Here is a 23,482-nt window from a genome sequence, read left to right on the forward strand (position 1 = left end):
CTTCATCCTCTGGAGTTAAGGGTGATGTGAAGTTCAAAGTGCGTCTTACAGGAATGGTGTCTGGTCCAAGCATGTTTGATGGAGTGAGGTCGTCTCTTTGCGTCGTTTCATCAGTGGCTATCGGAGGGTCTTCTGTTGCGCATGCCATGGATGTGTTTGAGTATTCCCACAGACGGCGCCAATTGTGGAGAAGTGGTTTGGAAATACTCTTCTGATCCTGGGGACACTCGTGATCTGGTGATAATCACCTAAAAATGAATAAACACTCCGGTCGGGGGTGCTGGAATTAGCACTCCGATGAACAAGTCAAAATTGTGGAGAAGTGGTTTGGAAATAGTCTTCTGATCCTGGGGGACGCTCGTGATCCGCTGATAATCACCTGAAAATGAATAAACACTCCGGTCGGGGTTGCCAGAATTAGCACTCCGACAGACAAGTCAGTCTACCCACTCAAGAATGCTTGTATTCTAAGTTAAGCACAACAATTCTCACCTGCCTCTTTCTGGCTGATGTTCTTCTATTTATATCTTTTCTTCCATGGGCCTCGGGATTAGGTCCATTTCCAACTCCATATTTGGCACATTTTGTAGTAGACCGCTCTTTACTCGGTCTCTTGCTTAATCGACTATTTGGCCGAATAAAGTTGGATTCGAGTTTGCGAGCCGATGTCGAGTGCCACAAATTTCAACTCTCCCAGGTCCAACTATCCGGAATCTCTACGACTCCCAATACTCGGCCCCCACAGTACAGTAGGCCGCTGATGAGGATGTAATTGGCCGACCCGGCTCTAATCTTGGCGGCCTGCTGTTTATCGTCTGGCAGCTCCCCATTTGTCAAAAACAAAAGAATATTTGTAGCCCATGGGATAGGTTCGTTTTGGAGGAAATGAACCTCCTGCTGGTTTGGCGAAGTAGCCGGATGGGCCAGATATTTAATACGGACGCCATGGCTGAGGTTTGACTGGTCAGCCAAGGCTAATTGGGTCATCTCGTCTACCTTGGAGTTTTCTGACCGAGGGATGTGTTTGATGTGAAAAGTATTGAAAAGACGAACAAGAAGGAGTGCAATGTCCCTGTAGGCTCGCAACGTGTCTTCCTTCACGTCGAATTCCCCCGTAATCTGCCCGCCGATCAATTGGGAATCAATGAACACTTGGATGTGGCTTACACCAATGTCTCTGTCTAGGCGAAGACCTGCTATCAAGGCCTCATATTCGGCTTCATTATTGCTCGCGTAAAATAGGAAACGGAGGGCACACTTGAAATAACCGCCGTCGGGGGTGGTGAGGATGAGACCAGCCCCACTACCTTCTTTACGGGATGATCTATCAACATTGAGGGTACAAGAATGGGGGTCTTCTGCCTCAGTGTCGAATTGCGTTGGCGGAAGGGGCGCAAAAGGAGTGGGATTGGTGAATTCCAAGATAAAATCGACGACGGCTTGGCCTTTGATCGCTGTTCGAAATCGGTAAGAGATTTGAAATTGGCTGAGCTCGACGGACCATTGCATAAGTTTGCCTGACAACTCTGGCTGTTGCATGACCTTCTTCAAAGGTTGATCAGTGAGAACCACCATGGAGTGAGCTTGGAAATACGGTCGGAGTCGCCTTAATTCTATGACCAAGGCAAGGGCTATTTTTTCTAACAAAGGATAGTTCTGTTCCGCCTCCCTGAGAGCGCGGCTGATATAGTAGACTGGACGTTATACCGAGCTATCTTTCCTAATGAGGGCAGCGCTGACTGTAGTGTTTGATACGGCTAAGTAGAGGAAGAGAGTTTCGCTTGGAAGTGGTTGGGAAATGAGAAGGGGTTAGCCATGCACCGCTTAAGTTGTTAAAAAGCTTCCTTAGATACAGTGTTCCAATCAAAAGCCTATCGGAGGACTTTAAAAAATAGAAGACATTTATTTGTTGCTCGAGAAATAAAGCAGTTGAGGGCGGCAACTCTGCCTGTGAGCCTTTGAACCTCCTTGATCGTTCTGGGAGACCGCATTTCTATTAGGGCATTGATCTTTTCAGGGTTGGCCTCGATGCCTCGTTGGCTAACCATGAAACCCAAGAACTTTCCAGATCCTACGCTAAAGGCGCACTTCTTTGGATTCAATTTCATTTGATATTTGCGTAAGGTTTCGAAAGTTTCTCGCAAGTCTGCCAAATGATCAGAGGAGAGTTTACTCTTAACTAGCATGTCGTCGACGTAGACTTCTATGTTCCGACCTATCTAGTGTTGAAAGACATTATTGACCAAACGTTGGTAAGTTGCTCTGGCATTTTTTAGTCCGAACGACATAACACGATAGTGATAAGTTCCTTTTTCTATGATGAATGAAATGTGTTCCTGGTCAGCCGGGTGCATCAGAATTTGATTGTAGCTGGAGAAAGCATCCATGAAACTAAGCATCTGGTGTCTGGCTGTGGCGTCGACCAACAGATCTATCCGGGGAAGGGGATGACTATCTTTGGGGCAAGCTTGATTAAAATTGGAATAGTCGACACAAAGTCGCCATTTACCATTATTTTTGCAGACCAAGACTACATTGGACAACCATCTGGGGTAATCCACATTTTGGATGAACTGTGCCTTCAATAGCTTGTCTACCTCAAAGGCAATGAGAGCATTGCGTTCCGGGTGAGAGATATACTGTTTTTGGCGAAAAGGTCAGAAGTGGGGCTCGATACTGAAACGGTGAGTGATGAAAGAGAGATCGATGCCTGGCATGTCAGAATGGGTCCATGTGAACACATCATTGTGTTCGATTAGGAGAGCTGTGAGGTCGACCTTGGCCTGAAAGGATAGTTGGCTGCCGATTCTGGTTGTTTTGGCTGAGTTCTTAGGATTGATGAGGACTTCGACAAGTTCTTTCACTGGTTCCCCTCTGACTAACTCTTCTTCGTCTCTGACGTTGAGTCCTTCGATGATCATAGTTTCCTTTAGCTTGACCTCTTTTAGTGAGGTGACGTAGCATTCTCTGGCCATCGTCTGCTCGCCCCTCACGGTGCCTACCCCAAGGTCGGTGGGGAACTTCATGGCTAGATGGTATGTGGAAGTGACAGCTTGGAAAGCGTTAAGGGTTGTGCGGCTGAGGATTATGTTATAGGCAGAAGGACAATCGACGACAAGGAAAGTGAGCAACTTGGTGGTTTGTCGTGGGTATTCTCCGATGGTGATGGGGAGATCGATGGAACCTATGAAGGTCACCTGATCGCCCATGAAACCGACTAATAGGGTCTAGAGAGGGGACAATTTTTCTTCATTGACTTTGAGTTGGCGATAGGTATTCAGGAAGATAATGTCGGAAGAACTGCCATTGTCGACAAGTACCCGTCTGACTTTGTAATTGGATAGGAGAGCATAGATGACGAGGGGGTCGTCATGGGGGAAACAGATGCCTGTGCAGTCGACCTCCGTAAAGGTGATGGGTTCAGTCCACTGCTTGGGGTGTTTGAATGGGCGATCGAGTGTGGCGACTTCCTTATCGGAGCCCTACTTGATTTTTCTAAGTTCGGCACGCTGGGCCGAACGGGATGGTCGTCTGCATGCAAGCCTGCCAGCGATGACTCTGATCTCTTCGACCGGGGGAGTAGGGCTGCCTTGGGGTCGGGGTTGTAGTGGGGGTCTGTCGTTATCTCGGTTAGGTTATGGGGGTTGTCGGGGAGGGGTTTGTCGGCGGCAGTCCCCGGCAGGTTCGGTCATTGGTCGCTGTTGAGGGCAGGCTGCCGTGAACTGATTGAGGCGACCCTGGCGTATCAGATTATCCACCTGGTCTTTGAGGTTAACACATTTCTCAGTATTATGGTCGTGGTCCTGATAGAAACGGCAGTACTTTGATTGATCTCGTCGGCTGGAAGGAGACCGTGAGGGTTGTGGCTATTTCAAGTTGTAATCTCGCTGGATTTGGTTCAAGACTTGCTCCATGGGGGAATTGAGGGGAATGTACCACTCGAACCGACCGGGCGGTCGGGTAAGCGCCGATTGGTCTGTTCGAGCAGTTCGGTCGGTATACTGAGGTGTTTGCTGTGTATATTTGGTGGTTCTGGTTTCAGATTCCTTTCTTTTCTCTCTGGGGGTTGAGTTTTTGGTTGTAGTATCCTGGTGAGCGGCTAGAGAGTCTTCAGCGTTCATATATTTTTGGGCTTTGGAGATGAAGGTGGCCATGGAGGTTAGAGGGTTTTTGGAGAGAGAGAGAGAAAAGGAAGTTGGATGACCATAAACCAGCCATGAAAGCCGTGAGAATGGCCTTGTCGTCATTTTTCGCCACTTGTAAGGCTTCGTTGTTGAAACGGGTGACAAAGCTGCGTAGCGACTTCCCTTCCGTTTGACGGATGTTGAGGAGCTGAGTTGCCGGGCGGCGCTGGCGCTGAGCACCAATGAAATGGCTAAGAAAGAAATCACTTAGGTGCTGGAAAGTGGAGACGGAGTCCGTCGGTAGTTGACTAAACCACAGTCGAGCCAACCCCTTAAGCGTTATTACATGATCTCATTAGGAAAAGCATGGAGGATCATTAGGGTCTTGTAAGTCTCCAAGTGGTCAACTGGATCCGTTGTGCCGTTGAAAGAGTCGATCGAAGGCATTTTGAACTTGGGAGGTAGGGGTTTGTCCATGATGGAGGCGACAAACGGTGAATTGGCTGTTGTGGAGGGTTTATTCTGTATGTTCTGCATGACTCCTTGAAGCTAGAGTTTCATGGCTCGGAGTTCCGTATCCCGAACAGGAACATTGTCATCACCAGAATGCAATGGAGGCTGGACACTATTGGTCTTTCCTTCAGAAGTAAGTGCTTGGACTGATGGATGTAGACCCCAAGGTGGCAGGTTCATGTCTTGGGGTAGGGGTCGCAAACCCTCCAGGTTGGAGAGTTGGGCTTGTTGGAGAGGATGGCTCGGGGTTCATTCCCGATTAGGTGGGATATCTTGTGGTGGTGGGGGAGGCATAGGGAGGTCTCGCTGAAGCAAAGCATTGATCAAGGCTTGGTTTTGTTCGGCTAAGCGGTTGATGCTGTTGGTGAGTTTTGTGAAATACTGAGGTGGGTTGTTTGGGTTAAGAGGGTCGGCTTGGGCGTCGGCAACGTTGTGTTGAGAAGCCATGGATCTCATTGTGACCATCCACCTTGGTGGGTGGCGAAGAGGAATTATTGGGAACGGGTCTCCGACAACAATGAACACAATTGTCACGCGGAGTCAAAAGTTTCCACAGACGGCACCAGCTGATGATACTACTAGTCCCTGATGGACAGGTCGGGTTGACCCACTCCTCCAACACCATTGACCGGTTGCTTGGCTTGCTAAGATAGCTACACAAAAGTCCAACGGGGAACAGGAGTCCCCCAGCGAACCCTCCGACGAGCAAGTTAGAAGAGAGAGAGATTAATGGTGTGTAGAGAATAAAGTAATTATAGGGAACTTAACCTTCTTTTTTCCTTAGAAACCTGCTTATATCCATTGTTCATCATTTTCTTGTCCACTCCGACCTGTCATGTTGGTCGAAAGTCTATACTCTAGCTTACCTTGTTCATGGTGAGGCTTGTTCCGACGTGAAGGGGTTATTGCATTAAATGCTACAGGGGACCTCATTAATGACTGATGTGTGGTGCAATATGTCACGACCCCATTCCGCCCCTAGTAGAATGGTGCCGTGATGGCCAGTAATCTGAGATTACCAAAGGCCAACTTACCAAAAATTCACACAATCAGAGTATACATATGAGGCTTACATGTGCGGAAGCAAATTTAAAACTAAGTAGTCCATAAGAGTTGTGCATAGATCAAATGAAATATCATACATCTTCACATGGTTTTACAACTTGGATACAAATAAAATAAAGTACATGTTACATCTTGATCAAAAGGCTTCTCAAGTCGAAATATACAAAAGAAATGAACCAAAAGCTAAGAAGCATAATCTTCAATATGCTAACAAAACATGAATCCGAAATCAACTTGCAAATAACATCTAGGCGTCACCGCCTTCTTGCTCGACACCTACAAATATATAAAGGGGAGGGTGAGCTTGGATACTCAGTGAATGATATAATTAATAAAGGTTTGAATGAATGATATCCGAGATCTTTATCAAAACAATACATACCATAGCTTATAACAAAACATGGGATGAATCAAGTTCATCAATCAAATTCTTTCAAAGCTTCTTGGATGTTTAATAACATCTACATAATACCAAGGGATGACATTCCGGACAAAACAAGGGAATAACCATCCCAGAATCGAAGCACACTCGTTCACGACCGTCGGTGGCCGACCAGGAATCGGTTAGACAACCCAACCGAAAAACCGTCGGTAGAAAAACAAAGGAATAATCCTCTTGGAATCGAAGCACACCTGTTCACGACCGTCGGTGGCCGACCCGAAATCGATTAGACAAACTCACCCATACAAGACCGTCAGTGGCAAAAGAGATATCTCAAACAAGGGTGCTAGTTGCATTATAGTCCCCTAGCACTAAGGACTTTCCAAGAATGTCATCAAAACAAACGTAATACTTGATACAAAAACTAAAGGATAATCATTTATGCTTGATCAAATACTTTTCCAAAACGAAGCAAAGCTTTATCAAAACTTTGTAACATAGTTTTATTAAAAATACCACTCACATAGCTCTTCAGATGTAGGAATTAAGGCAAGGATCCAAGACCTACAAATACATAATAAAAGTCCATTGAATGCACTTCAAGAAGACAAGAAGGAATGCTCAAAGATGGTTATGAAATGCACTTTCAAAACAAGCCTTACATGAGGGTAAAGATCCCGGCATTTCTTTCCAAAACCAAGTCAAGACAAAGCACAACATATGCTGGGAGTTAAAACACTGTTTTTCTTCTAGGGAAACATGCTGGGAGTCAAAACACTGTTTTTCTTCTAGGGAAAACATGCTAGATACCAATCAGGTCTTGGAATGGATGCACAGAGATAATCTAGGCAACAATGGCCTAGCTGGGTGAACTCAGGGGGTCTTGGCTGAGGTCCCACACCTCTTGGCTGAGGTGTGGTCTCCTAGGCCTAGGTGTGCGGTTGCCTGCCGAGATGTTACAAGGTACCGGCAAGGGTGTACCAAGGTCGGCCTAGGTGTGTGGTGGTTGGCCTAGGTGTGCGATCTAGGCAAGAGTGGGTCTCAGTGACCACACTTAGGCAAATGAAGTCTGGACATCTAGGTTTCCTCTTGAAGAACATGAAGAACCTAAACATGAAGAATATGAAGAACGTGAATGCTAAAATCATAACTTTTATTCCAAAATCTGAGATTTCATGAGATAAGTTCAAAAACATGGACCTGGGTACCCGTACTCGGAGATTTCATGAAAACAAACACGAAAACATGGATCTTGATACAAACTTCCATATCAAAACATGGTTTTTCTTTAAGAATACATGAACATTATTTTCTCTTTCTAAAACAAACTTTAAATCGATGCATGGCTCATGAATAATACTAGATCATGCAATGTGATCAGATTAACATAAATAACAACAAGAGTAGATCAAGAATCTAACCTCAAAACATGGATCTAACGGTTCAAGGTGTGAAGATCAGGCTCGGAATCTAGCTCTCTCACTCTAAGAACTTTTTCCTCTTTCCTATAGCTTCTCTCTCTTCTAGGACAAAGATATAGCAAATGATACGTTTTCTCTACTGCTAGCTGACTTAACCCTCTGCTAGGACACGTGGCAATGTCTGGTTGGATCTCCTAAAAAAGGTGCCAGAATGACAAGACAAGAGTATGACAAAGTGTGTATAACAAGTAAGGTGGCACGAGCACTCTAACAAGGCAATGATCTCAGATTAGGACATAGGCTTCAGCATGTAAGGTCTCATTGATCTCAGCCAGGAAGGATAACACTTGGCCTAGCTGTGCCACACCTCGGCCTAGATGTGCCACACCTTGGTCTAGGTCATACCAGTCCAGGAACATGATCACTAGGTGCAAGGATCAAAGATCTAGGACGCCTAGATAATAACATCTCGGCCTAGATGATGACATCTGGGCTAATATGCCTAGGTGATGGTGGAGGTCAACCAAAGTGGTTCCAGGATGGTCCTAGGTGTGAGAGGTTCAAAGGTGTGACCTAGGCTTGAGACAACAAGGATAGATGACCTAGGCTTGAGATGACCTAGGCTTAACATAGCAAGCAAGGAACAAAGCATGCCTATAACACTTAGGCAAAACACATAAGCACAAAACAAGACAGGGACCTTTACTTAGGCAAAACAAGTCAAAGTCTACAAATGGAAGCTTGACAAGACAAAATCATGCAAATGCACATGAACGTGGCTAAGACAAGAATGAGGGTTATTACACAATAACTCTGCAGGATCTTTGCCTGCTTACGTGGCTGGTTCTTCTCTTGACAAGTGTTTAGATGCCATTGGTTCTTGGTGTAACGTTGAGTTCCAGTAATGTTGGGCTTTAGTGTTTGAATTGTGTATTGGGCTCTAAGTGGTGGGCCAAAAGCCTTTATGGGCCCACCTATGTCAAATGGTAACATATCATCTAAGTACAAAACAGATAATCTTGGTCAGCGGCTTGTCAATGTCAAAAGCTTTCCTCATGGGATCAGGAACTGTTACACCTTGAGACCTGAACAAGGCAAAAACAATAACTATTTGATCAGAGCTTGGTTCTTGTATGGAAACTATGATAGAAAGAATAGCGTACCAAATTTTGATCTGTACATTGGTGCTAATCTTTGGGACAGTATCTGGTGGTTAAATGCATCTTAATACCTGATAAAGGAGATCATGTACATGAACCCAACAAATTATATACATGTCTGTCTCGTAAACACAGGTGCGGGAACTCCTTTCATATCCGCACTAGAGCTAAGACATTTGGACAATTCAATTTACAAGTCACAGTCTGGTTGCATGCTGAACAGAAAGCTCTAGGTGCATATGGAGCAGATGGTGAGCTAATTGGGTAAGTGATGGTAGATGACAAAATATTCGAGTAATGCTATACATAAATGGATTTCTTCTAGGATTTCTTACTACTTGACACATGTAGTAGGTCTCACATTAATAAAAACACATGGGAACCCATTATTTTGTGTCTAGGGGTGAAAAAATCCACTAAGAAATCCATTTTTGTATAGCATTTTCCAATATGTTGTTCTACAGAATTATTAATGTTTGTCAGTAAATACTAACACATGTTTGTTTCCTTAAAAAATCTGATATTTTAGGTACAGTGAGGAGCAGTATTAACTCAGTTTCTTACATTCAAAAATCTTTCGAGTACAAGGATGAGCTTGGTCGCGTTTGGACTACCTACAGTATCCTTGATTCGCAGATTATCACTACAATTTTCCCAACTGACTCCTAGAACAGCAATGACTATAAACTGCCAAGAGAAATTATAAGCACTGCTGTTAAGCCATTGAATGTTACCCAACCATTAGCATGTTACTTCGATCATGGTGGTGGACCTACCATTCTACTTCCACTTCTGCGAACTAGAGGAACTCCAGGATAATGAGGTAAGGGAATTTGACATCTTACTGAACCATGTCCCCTGGGTAGAATCCGTTGTTCCTAGTTGTTAGGGAAAATATAAGATTTTCCACAAGTAAATCAATCAATGAGAATAAAAACTAATACGGAAAAATTAAATAAAAAACAACACAAGAATTTTTACGTGGTTCCCTCGATGTGAGGTACGTCCACGGGATCGAAATCCGATTCCACTATTAACCAAATAGTTTCCAAACGATTACAAACGAGACACAAATGGTCTCACAAAACCACCCTTAGGTGAATTCCAAATAATCACAAATAAACAAAGAGGACAGACCTCACCAAATAGATGGACCAAAATCTTCAGAACTAGAGTTGAAGAAGACCCAAAATAATGCACCCAAAACAGAACCAAAAGTTGAACCAAATGAAGCAAAACTGACCCAAACTTTTTGATTCCATCGAATTGCTTTTTAACCTAAGCACTATCTCACCAATCAATTGATCAAGAAGGTGATGCTGCTCCACAAGCAAAAATGGCTGCCCCATTTTTTTTTCCCCCTTTTTAAAACATAGCCACATATATATATATATATATATATGGTTGAGTCTTGAGTTTGTTTTATTAAACTCTAGTTGTATCCAAATTGAATTGGGTCTCCACAAATATAATATATAAAAATATCTTATACATAAACCAAACCAAATTAAAATTCTTTAACAAACCAATTGGATCCCACACTCCAATAAGGAGGTATACCCAACAATTCTCCCCCTACCAACTTAGGTGGAGACATCAACCATACCCGCCAAAGTTCAACACTTTAAATGTTTGTCCCTCGACAAAGTCTTAGTCAACATATCTGAAATATTATCATCTGTGTGAACCTTTTCGAGTTGTAACAGTTTCGAATCTAACACATCACGAATCCAATGGTATCTCACATTAATGTGTTTTGATCTCGAATGAAAAGTAGAATTTTTACTCAAATGAATAGCACTTTGACTATCATAATAAAGCACATACTTTTCTTGCTTCAAACCCAACTCTTGCAAAAATTTCTTCATCCATAACTCTTCTTTGCAAGCTTCCGTAATGGCAATAAATTCAGCTTTGGTAGTTGAGAGAGCAACACATTTTTATAATTTAGATTGCCATGCCACAGCTCCTCCTGCAAAAGTCATCAAATACCCGGAAGTAGATTTCCTAGAATCAACATCACCGGCCATGTCAGAATCTGTGAACCCATCAAGCATCGGCTTACCTTCTCCAAAACACAAACACACCTTCGAAGTCCCTTGAAGATATCTTAGAATCCATTTTACCGCTGCCCAATGTTCTTTACCTGGATTAGAGAGAAAACGACTCACCACACCAACGGCGTGAGCAATATCTGGCCTTGTACAAACCATGGCATACATCAAAGAGCAACTGTTGAAGTATAAGAAACTTTCAACATCTCTTCCTTGTCTTTCTTACTTGTAGGACATTGATTCGAACTAAGCTTGAAGTGACCTGCAAGTGGACAACCAACCGACTTTGCTTTATTCATGTTGAACCTCTCAAGAACTTTCTCAATATAGCTTTCTTGATACAACCAAATCAGTCCCTCTTTGCGATCACGAACAATTTTCACACCAAGTATTTGCTTTGCCGGTCCCAAATCTTTCATAGCAAAAGACTTGCTCAACTCCAATTTCAACCTGTTTATCATGGTAGAATCTTGACCCACAATTAACATGTCATCAACATAAAACAAAATAATAATAAATTTACCATCCGAAAAAATTTTCACAAACACACAATGGTCCGAAGTGGTTTTAGAAAAACCATTATTCATCATGAAAGAGTCAAATTTTTTGTACCATTGCCGCGGGGCTTGCTTGAGGCCATACAAACTTTTCTTCAATTTGCAAACAAATTTCTCTTTCCCTTTCTCCACAAAACCTTCCGGTTGCTCCATGTAAATTTCTTCTTCAAGATCACCATGAAGAAATGCAGTCTTCACATCAAGTTATTTAACTTCAAGGTTCATACTTGCAGCCATGCCAAGTACAACCCGAATAGAAGACATCTTCACAACCGGCGAGAAAATCTCATCAAAATCAATGCCTTTCTTTTGCCCAAAGCCTTTCACAACAAGACATGCCTTGTACCTCAGATTCTTGCCATCATTCTTCAATATGAAGACCCACTTATTTTTCAAAATTTTCTTCCCCTTAGGCAACTTCACTAAATCATAGGTGTGATTTTCAAGTAAAGAATTCATCTCCTCTTCCATGGCCTTTTTCCAATCACCTTTCTTTGCATGCTCAATTGCTTCTTGGTAGCTCTCAAGCTCCCCTTGATCGGAAACCAACACAAATTCATTGGGAGGATACTTTCTTAAAGGTTGTCAGTTCCTTGTAGATTTCCTCAACTCAAGTTGTGGTGGCGGTTCTTGAGTTGGATGCTCTTCATCAATTTCTGGCTCAACTTCATTAGGATTAGCATCATCCTCTACATCTTCAATAGGTGGCTGCACATCTCTTCCATTTTCATCATCCACCGAAGATGAAGGAGATGGATCCATGTCAATGAGATCACTAGTTTTTTGCTCCGGTTGATCACCTTTGCCAAAGTCTTCAATTGTTTGGTCTTCAAGAAACACAACATCATGGCTTCGAATGATTTTCTTGTCGACCGGATCCCACAATCTATACCCAAATTCATCACACCCATAGCCAAGAAAAATACATTTTCTTGACTTATTATCAAGCTTGGACCTCTCATCCTTTAGAATGTGAACAAAAACTCGGCAACCAAACACTCTCAAGTGCTCATAAGACACATCTTTACCAGTCCAAGCTCTTTCTAGAACATCACCATTCAAAAGATAGGAAGGAGACAAATTGATTACGTTAACCGTTGTCTTCATTGCCTTACCCCAAAAGGATCTTGGCAATTTAGCTTGTGAAAGCAAACACCTTGTTCTTTCCACAATGGTGCGGTTCATCCTCTCGGCAACGCCATTTTGTTGAGAAGTCTTCTTAACTGTCTTTTGGTGCCGAATACTTTGGCTGCGACAATACTCATCAAATGGCCCAATGTATTCACCACATTGTCTGATCGGATGGACTTCAATTTCTGTCCTATTTCTCTTTCAACCATGGCCTGAAAATGCTTAAATACTTCTAGAACTTGATCTTTAGTTTTAGTAGAAAAGCCCAAACTTTCCTTGAATAATCATCAATGAAAGTAACAAAATAAAGTGCACCACTATGTGTTCTAACTTTCAAAGGGCCACAAACATCTGAATGAATCAACTCCAAAACATTTTCATTTCTAGAAGCAATATTTTTCTGAAAAGAAACTCTATGTTGTTTACTCACCAAACAATGAACACAAGTTTTAAGATGTGTACCTTTCAAACCAGGTAGAAGCTCTTTCTTGAACAAAACTTGCAGCCCTTTTTCACTCATGTGACCAAGCCGCTTGTGCCACAATTCGATAGAAGTATCATCTTAAGTGCATTGACAACACCTTTACAAATTTTTCCTTGCATCGAATAAAGTGTGTGAGTCTTCTTACACTTAGCCACCACCAAAGAACCTTTTGTGAGCTTCCATATTCCATCACCAAATTTGTTGTTGAAGCCTTCATCATCTAGCTTCCTAGTAGAGATCAAATTGAGGCGAATGTCGGAAACATGCCTCACATCTTTAAGCAACAACTTGCAGCCCAAATTTGTTTCTAAGCAAACATCACCCATTCCAATAATCTTGGACAAACCTTCATTACCCATTCGAACAGAACCATAATCTCCTGTAGTGTAGGTAGTGAAGAAATCAACTCAAGAAGTTACATGAAAGAAGCACCAGAATCAATAACCCAATTACTCTCGTGGCCCACAAAATTGATACAAGCATCTTCACAAACAACCATGAGATCATCGGTAGTAATTGCCGTTGTGCCTTCTTGCTTCTTATCTACACTTTTGTCACGCCTTTTTCTCCTTGTTCTTGAGCTTTCGACATTCCCGCTTCATGTGCCCTTTCTCATGGCAATAATAGCACTCAATGTCTTTCTTTGAAAAAGAACCATCTTTTGATTTGTCACGGCTTTGATCACGACCATGAGGAGTCTTATTCCTCCCCCTTGTTTTGCTTTGGCCTCTCACAACAAATGCTTCTGAATGAGAGGAACCCACTGCTTTTCTTCCAGTTTCTTCATTCAACAAGCTACTAGTGACTTGGCCCATTGTGACAACTCCATTGGGTGCCAAATTACTAACTGTCACAACCAAAGTCTCCTAACTTTCGGGCAAAGAACTAAGTAGCATCAAAGCCTGCAACTCATCATCAAAAAACAATTTTCATAGAAGCAAGTTGGTTAACAATACTCTTTATTTCATTCAGATGTTCCGGAATAGGGCTGCCCTCTTTATATTTTAAATTAACCAACTTACGAAACAAAAAAACTTTATTTGTGGCTGATTTCCTATCATAAAGGCCTTCTATTTTTTTCCATAAATCATGTGCTGAAGTTTCAATAGCAACATCATGATGAAACACACTGTCATCAATCCATTGACGGATAGCACCAACGGCTTTTCGATTAAGCCTCTTCCATTCATCGTCTTTCATATTATTAGATTTGCCACTATCACCCTCAATGGGTCCATACAAATCTTTACAAAATAATAGGTCCTCCATTTTAGTTTTCCAAGTTACCCAATTGCTTCCATTGAAGCTAGACATACGACTCACATTCCACTCCATTGATTTACGCAAATAAATAAACCCAAATAAACCGTAAGCTCTGATACCAGTTGTTAGGGAAAATATAAGACTTTCCACAAGTAAATCAATCAATGAGAATAAAAACTAATGCGGAAAAATTAAATAAAAAATAACACCAGAATTTTTACGTGGTTCCCTCAATGTGAGGTACGTCCACGGGATCGAAATCCGATTCCACTATCAACCAAATAGTTTCCAAACGAATACAAACGAAACACAAATGGTCTCACAAAATCACCCTTAGGTGAGTTACAAATAATCATAAATAAACAAAGAAGAAAGATCTCACCAAATAGATGAACCAAAATCTTCAGAACCAGAGTTGAAGAAGACCCAAAATAATGCACCCAAAACAGAACCGAAAGTTGAACCAAACGAAGCAGAATTGACCCAAACTTTTTGATTCCACTGAATTGATTTTTAACCTAAGCACTATCTCACCAATCAATTGATCAAGAAGGTGCTGCTGCTCCACAAGCAAAAACGGCTGCCCTTTTCTTCTTCTTTTTTTCCTTTTTTAAAACAAAGCCACATATATATATATATATATATATGGTTGAGTCTTGAGTTTGTTTTATTAAACTCTAGTTGTATCCAAATTGAATTGGGTCTCCACAAATATAATATATAAAAATATATTATACATAAATCAAACCAAATTAAAATTCTTTAACAAACTAATTGGATCCCACACTCTAATAAGACGGAGGTATACCCAACACTAGTTACCTCAAGACAACTACTATTACCCAAGAAAAACCTGAAAATGGAGATGAACTATGGATCACTATTGTAAGGACAAACAGATCAACACTTCCGCCTATCCTTAATGCTATGGAGATTTACGTGGAAAAACAGCTCCAACAATCACCTACAGACCCAGAAGATGGTACTCTTTAATTCTATATTTAGCTATTTTAGTTAAAACATAAACTTACAGAATTGTCTTCTTTTCATTTTGAGATTTGAAAGTAATTTGGTATGTGGTTGTAAAATAATCAACACTCCCTTTGCAACACCGTGTTAAGTATTCTCCTCTATTTTGCTTTTCTTCTTTTCTTGTTTGAAGTCGAAAGATAGTTGTTTCATCCTCTTTTTACCTTCAAAATATTAGTTGATGCCATGGTGAATATCTCATCAACATATGGAGTGAAGAAAAATTGGCAGGGAGATCCATGCTTCCCCATGAATTTATCATGGTATGGTGTAAATTGTAGCTACATCAGTAACAATTCACCTCAAATTACGTTGCTACGAGTGTCCAACCAAAATTTGTTAACATGATGTGAATGATGCTATATATTGACACTTGTTATAAACAATCTCTAAATGAAGTTAGACATCTTTAAAGCAGGAACCTTTCCTCAAGCAGTTTGACTGGGGTAATAGCTCCGGCTCTGTCTAGCCTCAAATCAGTACTGCATTTGTAAGTATTTTCTTCTTCTTCACCAATGCAGGGCTACAACAATCAAGCATTTAAATTGCCTGTTCTAGTTTTGGAGACAACATGAAGAAAAGTTATGGAATTCCCAAAATGGGTGATGAAGTTCTTTGCATGTGATTAGATGTCGGATCTTTTAACAGGAATAAAAATATTATGTTGGAAGGATTCCTTTGCATGATGTTGGTAACCAGCAGTATAGCTCTTTTGTTTGTAGGGATTTATCAAACAATAGCCTAACTGGACCAGTGCGTGAATTTCTAGCACAACTGCCTGCTTTAAAGATTTTGTGAGTGATGGAATTTCATTTTTCAAGTTTAATTTTGTAAGCAGAGAAAATATATGCAACATAATCTTTCTTTCTTTCTTTTTTTCTTTCTTTTTTCTCTTAATTTTCAGGAATTTAGCAAACAACAATCTCACAGGTTCTGTTCCCAAGGCTTTGCTCAAGAAATCATCACTGATATTAAGGTGCAACTTGTTTCTTATTTTTATTTTATTAAGAATGCTTTGAAATATTCATCAATGAAAGAAGATGCTACAAATATAACCGAATCGAAGAAACCAAGAATTTAGTTAGATGCCAAAACTTAGTATCAGGAAATTCTGCAGACTTTGAATCAAGCAACGAGCCAGAGTGGTTAAGTTGAGAGAAAACCAATTTCCAAAAATCATATGACAATAGCTTTTCGTCTTTAACTTTAAGACAGTTGAGATGATAACCAAATGCATATAAAAAAAATTTAAAAAAAATAAGAAATAAAGATCCCACACGAGCCACTGTGGACTGAACCTGAAACTATCTAATGTACTAATTTATTTTAGTATGGATGGCAATCCCAATCTCTGTTGGTCAGTCTCCTACAAACTAACAATGACGAAGAAGAATCAGCTCACTGTTGCAATAGTTGCATCTGTTGTTTCATCCATATCATTTTTTAGTACAATAGCTATCTGGTGGGGCTTAAAGACAAGAAGACATAAAGGTATTGTTTTTCTCTCTATATTTCTTCATCTGGGTGTTCAGTTTTCATTCAAGAAATTATTTTCTCAAGTACCTAAAGACTAGTATAAAATTCATCTTTGTAGCTGGCAGGACATTAAAGTCCAAAAATCGAAGATTCTCATACTCTGAGGTTGTAAGTATTACAAATAACTTTGAAACGGTAATCGGGAGAGGAGGATTTGGAACAGTACATCTTGGCTGCTTAGAAGATGGCACTGAAGTAGCTGTCAAGACGCTCTATCGATCATCAACCCAAGCATCTGAACAATTCTGGACTGAGGCAAACTTCTTGACAGCATTACATATTTTACTACTCTTAGTCTATATTACACATTATATGAAAGTACTCACTTGTCTCTGGTTAGTATTCATTTTGGATTACAGGTTGAGCGCTTGACAACAATTCATCATAGAAACTTGGCTCCTCTAATTAGGTATTGTGACGAAGGTGCAAACACGGCACTTATATACGAGTATATGGTTAATGGGAACTCACAAGAATGTTTATTAGGTAAATAATATTTCTTCCTTCTTTTAGGATTTATATTGTTATCTGTGTTGTCCAATTTAGAGTTTGATTCATTTTATATCTGTTTGAATCAAAGCACAAAAAAGAAAAAATCTAAAAACAGTTTATTTATTAATATCATAGTTGTCAAATCGGGATTCGTATCGTAAATCGAAATGGCCTCGTACCGAATCGTGAATCGAATCGTGAATCGTAAAGATTTGGCTATTTACATATGTATATGTTAAATATGTTTTATGAATATGAAATATTTAGACTAAAATCAATGAAAATGTTATTTTGAATGATAATCACGTAGTTTAATAGGTAAGAAGTTAACAAAAGTTTTTATGTAAGATCACCATCTTACTTTTTTTCCTTTTAAGGTATTTCTTATTAACCATTCTTAATAAAGATAATAACCAAATAGACAAACTATCAATTTTCAAAGTAACAATGATTAATAACGATATTGATATTTGGACAAGAAGCATACGTACTTTTCTAAGTAACAGTGAGCAAATAATAAGAAAAAATTATTTAGAATCTTTTATTTTTAAAGTCTAAAGTATTTTAAAAGGTATAACTGACCTCACACATGTAATATTTAATTATATTCAATTTAATAAAATAGTAATAAATAATTCATAGTGTAACTTTAATCTCAAACATCTTTAGAAGATATATTATGATTTTTTAAAGGGAAAAAACAATAAGAAGAAAGGTTAAAAATATGTTGATTCTGATTCAATGTGATTGAATCTTATTAAAAACTCCATGATCACTAAAATAACAATTAATTATGTATATATGTTGGTTATTTTGGTATTAAACGCTATTAGAAGTTGTGTTATGTCATTTTTACTAAAAAAATAGAGAAAAAAGAAGTTAAAAATATAGCGGACATAAAATTTTAAAAATTGCATGAATCGTAAAAACTAAATCGAATTGTGAATCATGAGATTCACTAGAGATTCACTTACAAAATAGATTCACCTATAGATTCGTATCGATTTTGAAAAAATTGCGAATTGAATTGCGAATTGTGAGATTTTGATGACAGAGATTAATACGGTTATTTGCATAGTTGATTGTTTTAGGGATAGTTTATAAACTGTCTTTTTCACTTATTACAAAAAAAGTGCAAAAAATTAGAAAGGTAATGTAACTCAAATAAGCTAATAAGCAGCTTATAGGCCATGTTTAATGTAATGGGAGTAGCCATCTATTTCTCTGTGCATATTGAAATCTAAAGTTATATCATCTCCATCTTAGTAAATATATTTGAAGAAGGGAAAAATTCAGTTTATGTCATGTGGTATAGGACCTATGCATATAATCCCTATCATTTGGAAAGATCCACTTAATCCTCTATGGTTTGTAAACTAAAATGCACCTTAACATTTTCAATCCAAATTAACAAGAAGTGCATTACATGCACCTATATTTCCAAAGACCAGGGGTTTATGTGCACATAACCTAGATCACTTGGGAAAAAGTAAAGGATTTCGTTCAAAAGAGAAATATATATATATATATATATATACATATAAGGGTATTTAGGCCTTTATAAGTACCGTTAATGGAAGTTCATGATACAGTTTAGTTCACAAAGGGATTAAGTGATCATTTTCAAATGAAATGTGGGGAGCTTCTATTTGCACACACTCATTCCCCTCTTTACACATCTTTTTCAATAAATAATTGGTTCGGAAGTAGAATTCCGAAAATAAACAATTCGTTCGGAAGTAGCACTCCGAAAATAAACAACTTGCTCGGAAGTAGAGTTCCAATTTTTTTTTCATTTTTTCGACATTCAACTTTTGAATGTGTTTATTTAATGTCCATAATAGTAATTTCACTTGAAAATAAAATTATAATAAAAATAATTTTTATTAAGTGTGTGTAAATAGGGGAATGGGGATGTGCAAATAGAAGCACCCTGAAATGTGGGTTATATCCTAAGAAAGTGACATGACAAGGACATATAAATTTCCAAAAAACACGGGTTACGATGTGTAGGAGACACATGCAAAATATATAATTTTTTATACTTATTATATGTCATATTTAAATATTATATATTTATTCTAAATCAAATAATTATTTTCATCAAATTCATCAATCTTGAGTATACTACTCAACTGAAAAACAATAAAAAAATAAAATAAATAAATTTGGGAAATCACATGTCCCCCAGCATGTCCCTAGTGCGTCTCCAACTTATTCCCACCATATCCAACTGAAAAATAAATAAATAAAAATGGGACACTTCATCCAGCATGTCTAGTGCATGTCCGTGTCGGACACCAGTTCACAACCTCCAGAGAGGTGTGCATGGCTTCATAGGTTATATGCACATGGTCTATACCATGGGGAGTAGAGGGAAATTTTCCCTTCAAAGATTAAAAACGGAACTGGATCATCTTATTTTTGTAAAGAATGACAGAATAGTTAAGATTATTGACTTCTAATTGCAGACAAAAACAGAGTTGTCTTAACCTGGGAATAGAGACTTCAAATAGCAATAGATGCACCACATGGTTAATAACCAGCTGTGCAAGATGAAAATTTTCCTTTTTAGTGATTTAACTGAAGTCAACTAATTTTGTGTGGAGACTAAATTTGCAGCATTGGAGTATCTGCATGATGGTTGCAAACCACCCATAATCCACAGAGACATCAAGACTGCCAACATCTTAGTGAATGAAAATTTGCAAGCGAAAGTTGCAGATTTGGGATTGTCCAGAAACTTTCCCAATGAAGACGGAGATCATGTATCAACTGCAGTTGTTGGAACTTTAGGATATCTTGATCCAGAGCAAGTCTCTAGTCAGTAAATTCTTTCTTCCTTGAAAATGCTCTTAAGGATCTGATGTTCATCTAGTCTTTATTTTTGCACATGTATATATAGAGATATATGTTGTTTTTGGAATGAAGAAAAACCAAAATCTATGCACACAAAGGAAAACTAACTCTGCCAGTAGCGTTTGTCCAAATGAAAAAGTACCACATTCATTGCATACAATACAAGTCATAATGTTATGATACAATTAGCAATATTGATGCCTTATTTCAGACCTATTGGTTTCCTGTGACACTAACAAAATACTATTGACAAACTTTACTCAAGAGAACCATTCAATTTAGCAACCTTTAATCTTAAATGAGAAATGCTGGCTTCAGGAGTGCTGGTTCGCTGATTTTCAACAATAGCACCAGTTCCCCACAGCCTCAATGAAATATCAATATGTGACCTCAAACTCTGTATTTCTTGCAATTGTGTGTTGAACTTGACTTGTACTTAGCATACAATGTGGTTGTTTGGTGAAGCTTATATGGGTACTTATAGCTTATTCTTTCTCTTTTCTTTTTTTTTTTTGGTTAAATTTTGAGAGTATGTGTCAGATTGTTTGGTGTAACTCCTGTTTACAATTAAAATTAACTGGAAAAATAACAGATTATCTACTGAAGAAAGAGTACTTTTGGCATCTATTTTTTAATTATCAACTTTTAACTTACAATAAGCTACACCAAATAGGCCCAATAATCTCATCCATCTAGGTTGTGGAACAATGACACAGAAAAAACTAATTCTAACTTTGTATTACATTGTAAAGACATTTAACTTTGCATGTTTTCGTGTAGGTACCATTCTACAAGCAGGTTAACGAAGAAAAGTGACGTCTATAGCTTTGGTGTTGTTCTATTAGAACTGATCACAGGCAAACCTGCGATCATAAAAAACGATGAGAACATTCATGTAGTCAACTGGGTTAAGCCCATGCTTGAAAGAGGGGAAATTAGCAACATTGTTGATCCAAGATTACAAGGTGAATTTGACATTAATTCTGCTTGGAAAGCTTTCGAGACTGCAATGGCATGCATACCGACAAGTTTCAATCAAAGGCCGAACATGAGTGGTGTAGTAGGAGAATTAAAGGACTATTTGAAAATATATGTAGGCAGTGGAAAAACTTTGGATACAACAGAAATCAACAAGTTGACATCAAGCCAAAGAAATCTTGAATCTTCAATGATCTGTCCACAAGCAAGGTAGGCTCTGGAAAGAAGAGTAGATGTTTTAGTTACAAAAATAGTTTTTTTTTTTTTTAAACTCGGCCAAAGGTTTAAATACACCTAGGTTATTCAGGATAATGTATTATCTCTTATATATAACAGAAAAAAAATAAAATAAAATAAAACAGCCAAAGGCTTGAATGCAAGTCCTTCTCATATAATGTAACTTTAATTTAGTGTTACTGTGGGGGCCGAATATTGAAAGTCGTAGAGATTCCGGAGAGTCGAACATTGAAGAATCAAGATTCGAAACATTTGGCCATTGCCACGGAAACTCGGACCCAACCTTATTCGGCTAGATAGTCGATTAAGCAAGCGGCCGAGTGAAGATCGGTTTATTACAAAATATGCCGAATAGGAGGTTGGATTTGGAACTAATCTCGAGGCCCAAAGAAGAAAACATATAAATAGAAGAGACATCAGCCAGAAAGGGGTATGTGATATTTGTGGTGTTTAACTTAGAATACAAGTAATCTAGAACGAGAGACTGACTTGTCCGTCGGAGTGCTAATTTCGGCACCCCCGACCGGAGTGTTTACTTCCTTTCAGGTGCCTATCGGTGGATCACGAGCGTCCCCCAAGATCAGAAGAGTATTTCCAAAAACCACTTCCCCACAACTGGCGCCGTCTGTGGGAATACTCAAGCATATCCATGGCGGATGTGACGGAGGATCCTCTAATAGTCACTGATGAAAACACGCAGGTAGACGTTTTCACTCCAACAAACACACACGGACCGGAGCTTCTCCCAACAAGACGCGTTTTGAACTTTGCCTCACCTTCGACTCCAGAATATGAGGCAATGCAAGCGATCATGGAGCAGGCAAAGCAAAATGAGCAGAGGTTGGAAAACTTGATCGATGAGAACGAGCGCCTCCGTCAGAATTTGGCTATGGAGGTAGCAAAATCCAAGCAAGCCGTGTCCCAAAATCCCGAGCGACCTCTGAAAGCAGGTGATCGACGACCTCAAGCCCGGCTTCAAGACACCGATGGCAGCTCCGACTTATTATCCCCGGATCCCAAGAAGAATGGACGATCTGAAGTTTCCAGTTCCTCCGAAGAAAGTCCACATATATAGTGGGCCCCCTCGTCCTATACCGGGCCATCAAAAACGATGGCACCTCCCGACTCGACAAAAAGTGATAGGCGGTGTGAATATCGCGAAGATCACAATCGTGACAGTAGTTGTGCCATGAAAGACCTTCAGGAGTTGGTCTGAGATGTTCAGCCCCAGCATTATGCCCAAACGTGTGCAACCAGACCAATTGTACTTCGACGGGAATCACCTTCGCTTGCAGTCATCCATATGATATACAGCTTGCCAACGCCCTCAGCCGTGCATGCAATTCAAACATACCCTGCATCCCATAAGCAACTCACGCCGGCGAAACGGCCGCATGAAGCCCCGAGTATCACCTTCGATGATTCTGATCTTATTGGCATAACAGTCCCCCACATTGATCCACTGGTCATTGAACTACGTGTCAACCGATTTACTATCGAGCACGTTCTCATAGACTAGGGAAGTACTTCTGAGGTTATGTATTACAAGACCTTCATCAAACTTGGCTTAAACGAATCAGACTTGTCTCCGCTCCTTATCCATTATTCGGCTTTAACGCAAATCCAGAATATCCGTTGGGGAAAATCATACTACCCATCCGAGCAGGCACCCGAACAGTGGATATGGAATTCTTGGTCGTCAGGCTGCCTTCCCCGTACAATCTCATCATGGGGCGAACTTGGTTGCATACTATGCGGGCTGTCCCGAGCACCTATCATCAGCTTCTGTGCTTCCCGACAGAATACGGCATCAAGCAGATCCATGGTTCCCAACAATCGGCACAAGTATGCTATCTCCTTTCCGGAAAGATGCCAAAGGATTTGCAAGTTAATTCTATCGAGGTGCCGGATCGTGAAAGCCTCAACAATGTCGGGCGGCTCCCGAATGAGAAAGCCACGGAAGATTTAGACCAAATTGAGATTGACGGCAATCCAGAGAGATTCTTCATGGTCGACGCCTCCTTGAATCAAGTCGACAGACAGCAGCTAGTATCCTTCCTGCTCGATAATCTTTATGTATTTGCATGGACTCCATATGAAATGCCGGGCGTCGACCCAACTGTTTTCGAGAATCGTTTGAATGTTGACCCTAAGTGCAAGCCGATCGTTCAGAAAAACCGGCAATCTACTGCAGAGC

At 39.9% G+C, this 23,482-nt stretch overlaps 1 protein-coding gene and 1 pseudogene across 1 annotated transcript; one reads left to right on the plus strand and one right to left on the minus strand.

The window, feature by feature from the left end:
* Positions 1–684: 684 nt before the first annotated feature.
* Positions 685–1,575, minus strand: LOC145812833 (uncharacterized). Its single transcript, XM_082908059.1, has one exon. It carries the CDS (start codon positions 1,573–1,575, stop codon positions 685–687), a length of 891 nt encoding a protein of 296 aa, XP_082764185.1.
* A 6,906-nt stretch (positions 1,576–8,481) lies between these two features.
* LOC114314999 (putative LRR receptor-like serine/threonine-protein kinase At4g29180) lies at positions 8,482–21,262 on the plus strand (annotated as a pseudogene).
* The last annotated feature ends 2,220 nt before the right edge of the window (positions 21,263–23,482 follow it).

The sequence above is a fragment of the Camellia sinensis genome, chromosome 15 (genome assembly GCF_055761805.1).
Source record: "Camellia sinensis isolate YWXY chromosome 15, ASM5576180v1, whole genome shotgun sequence".
In the NCBI taxonomy this organism is placed as follows: domain Eukaryota; kingdom Viridiplantae; phylum Streptophyta; class Magnoliopsida; order Ericales; family Theaceae; genus Camellia; species Camellia sinensis.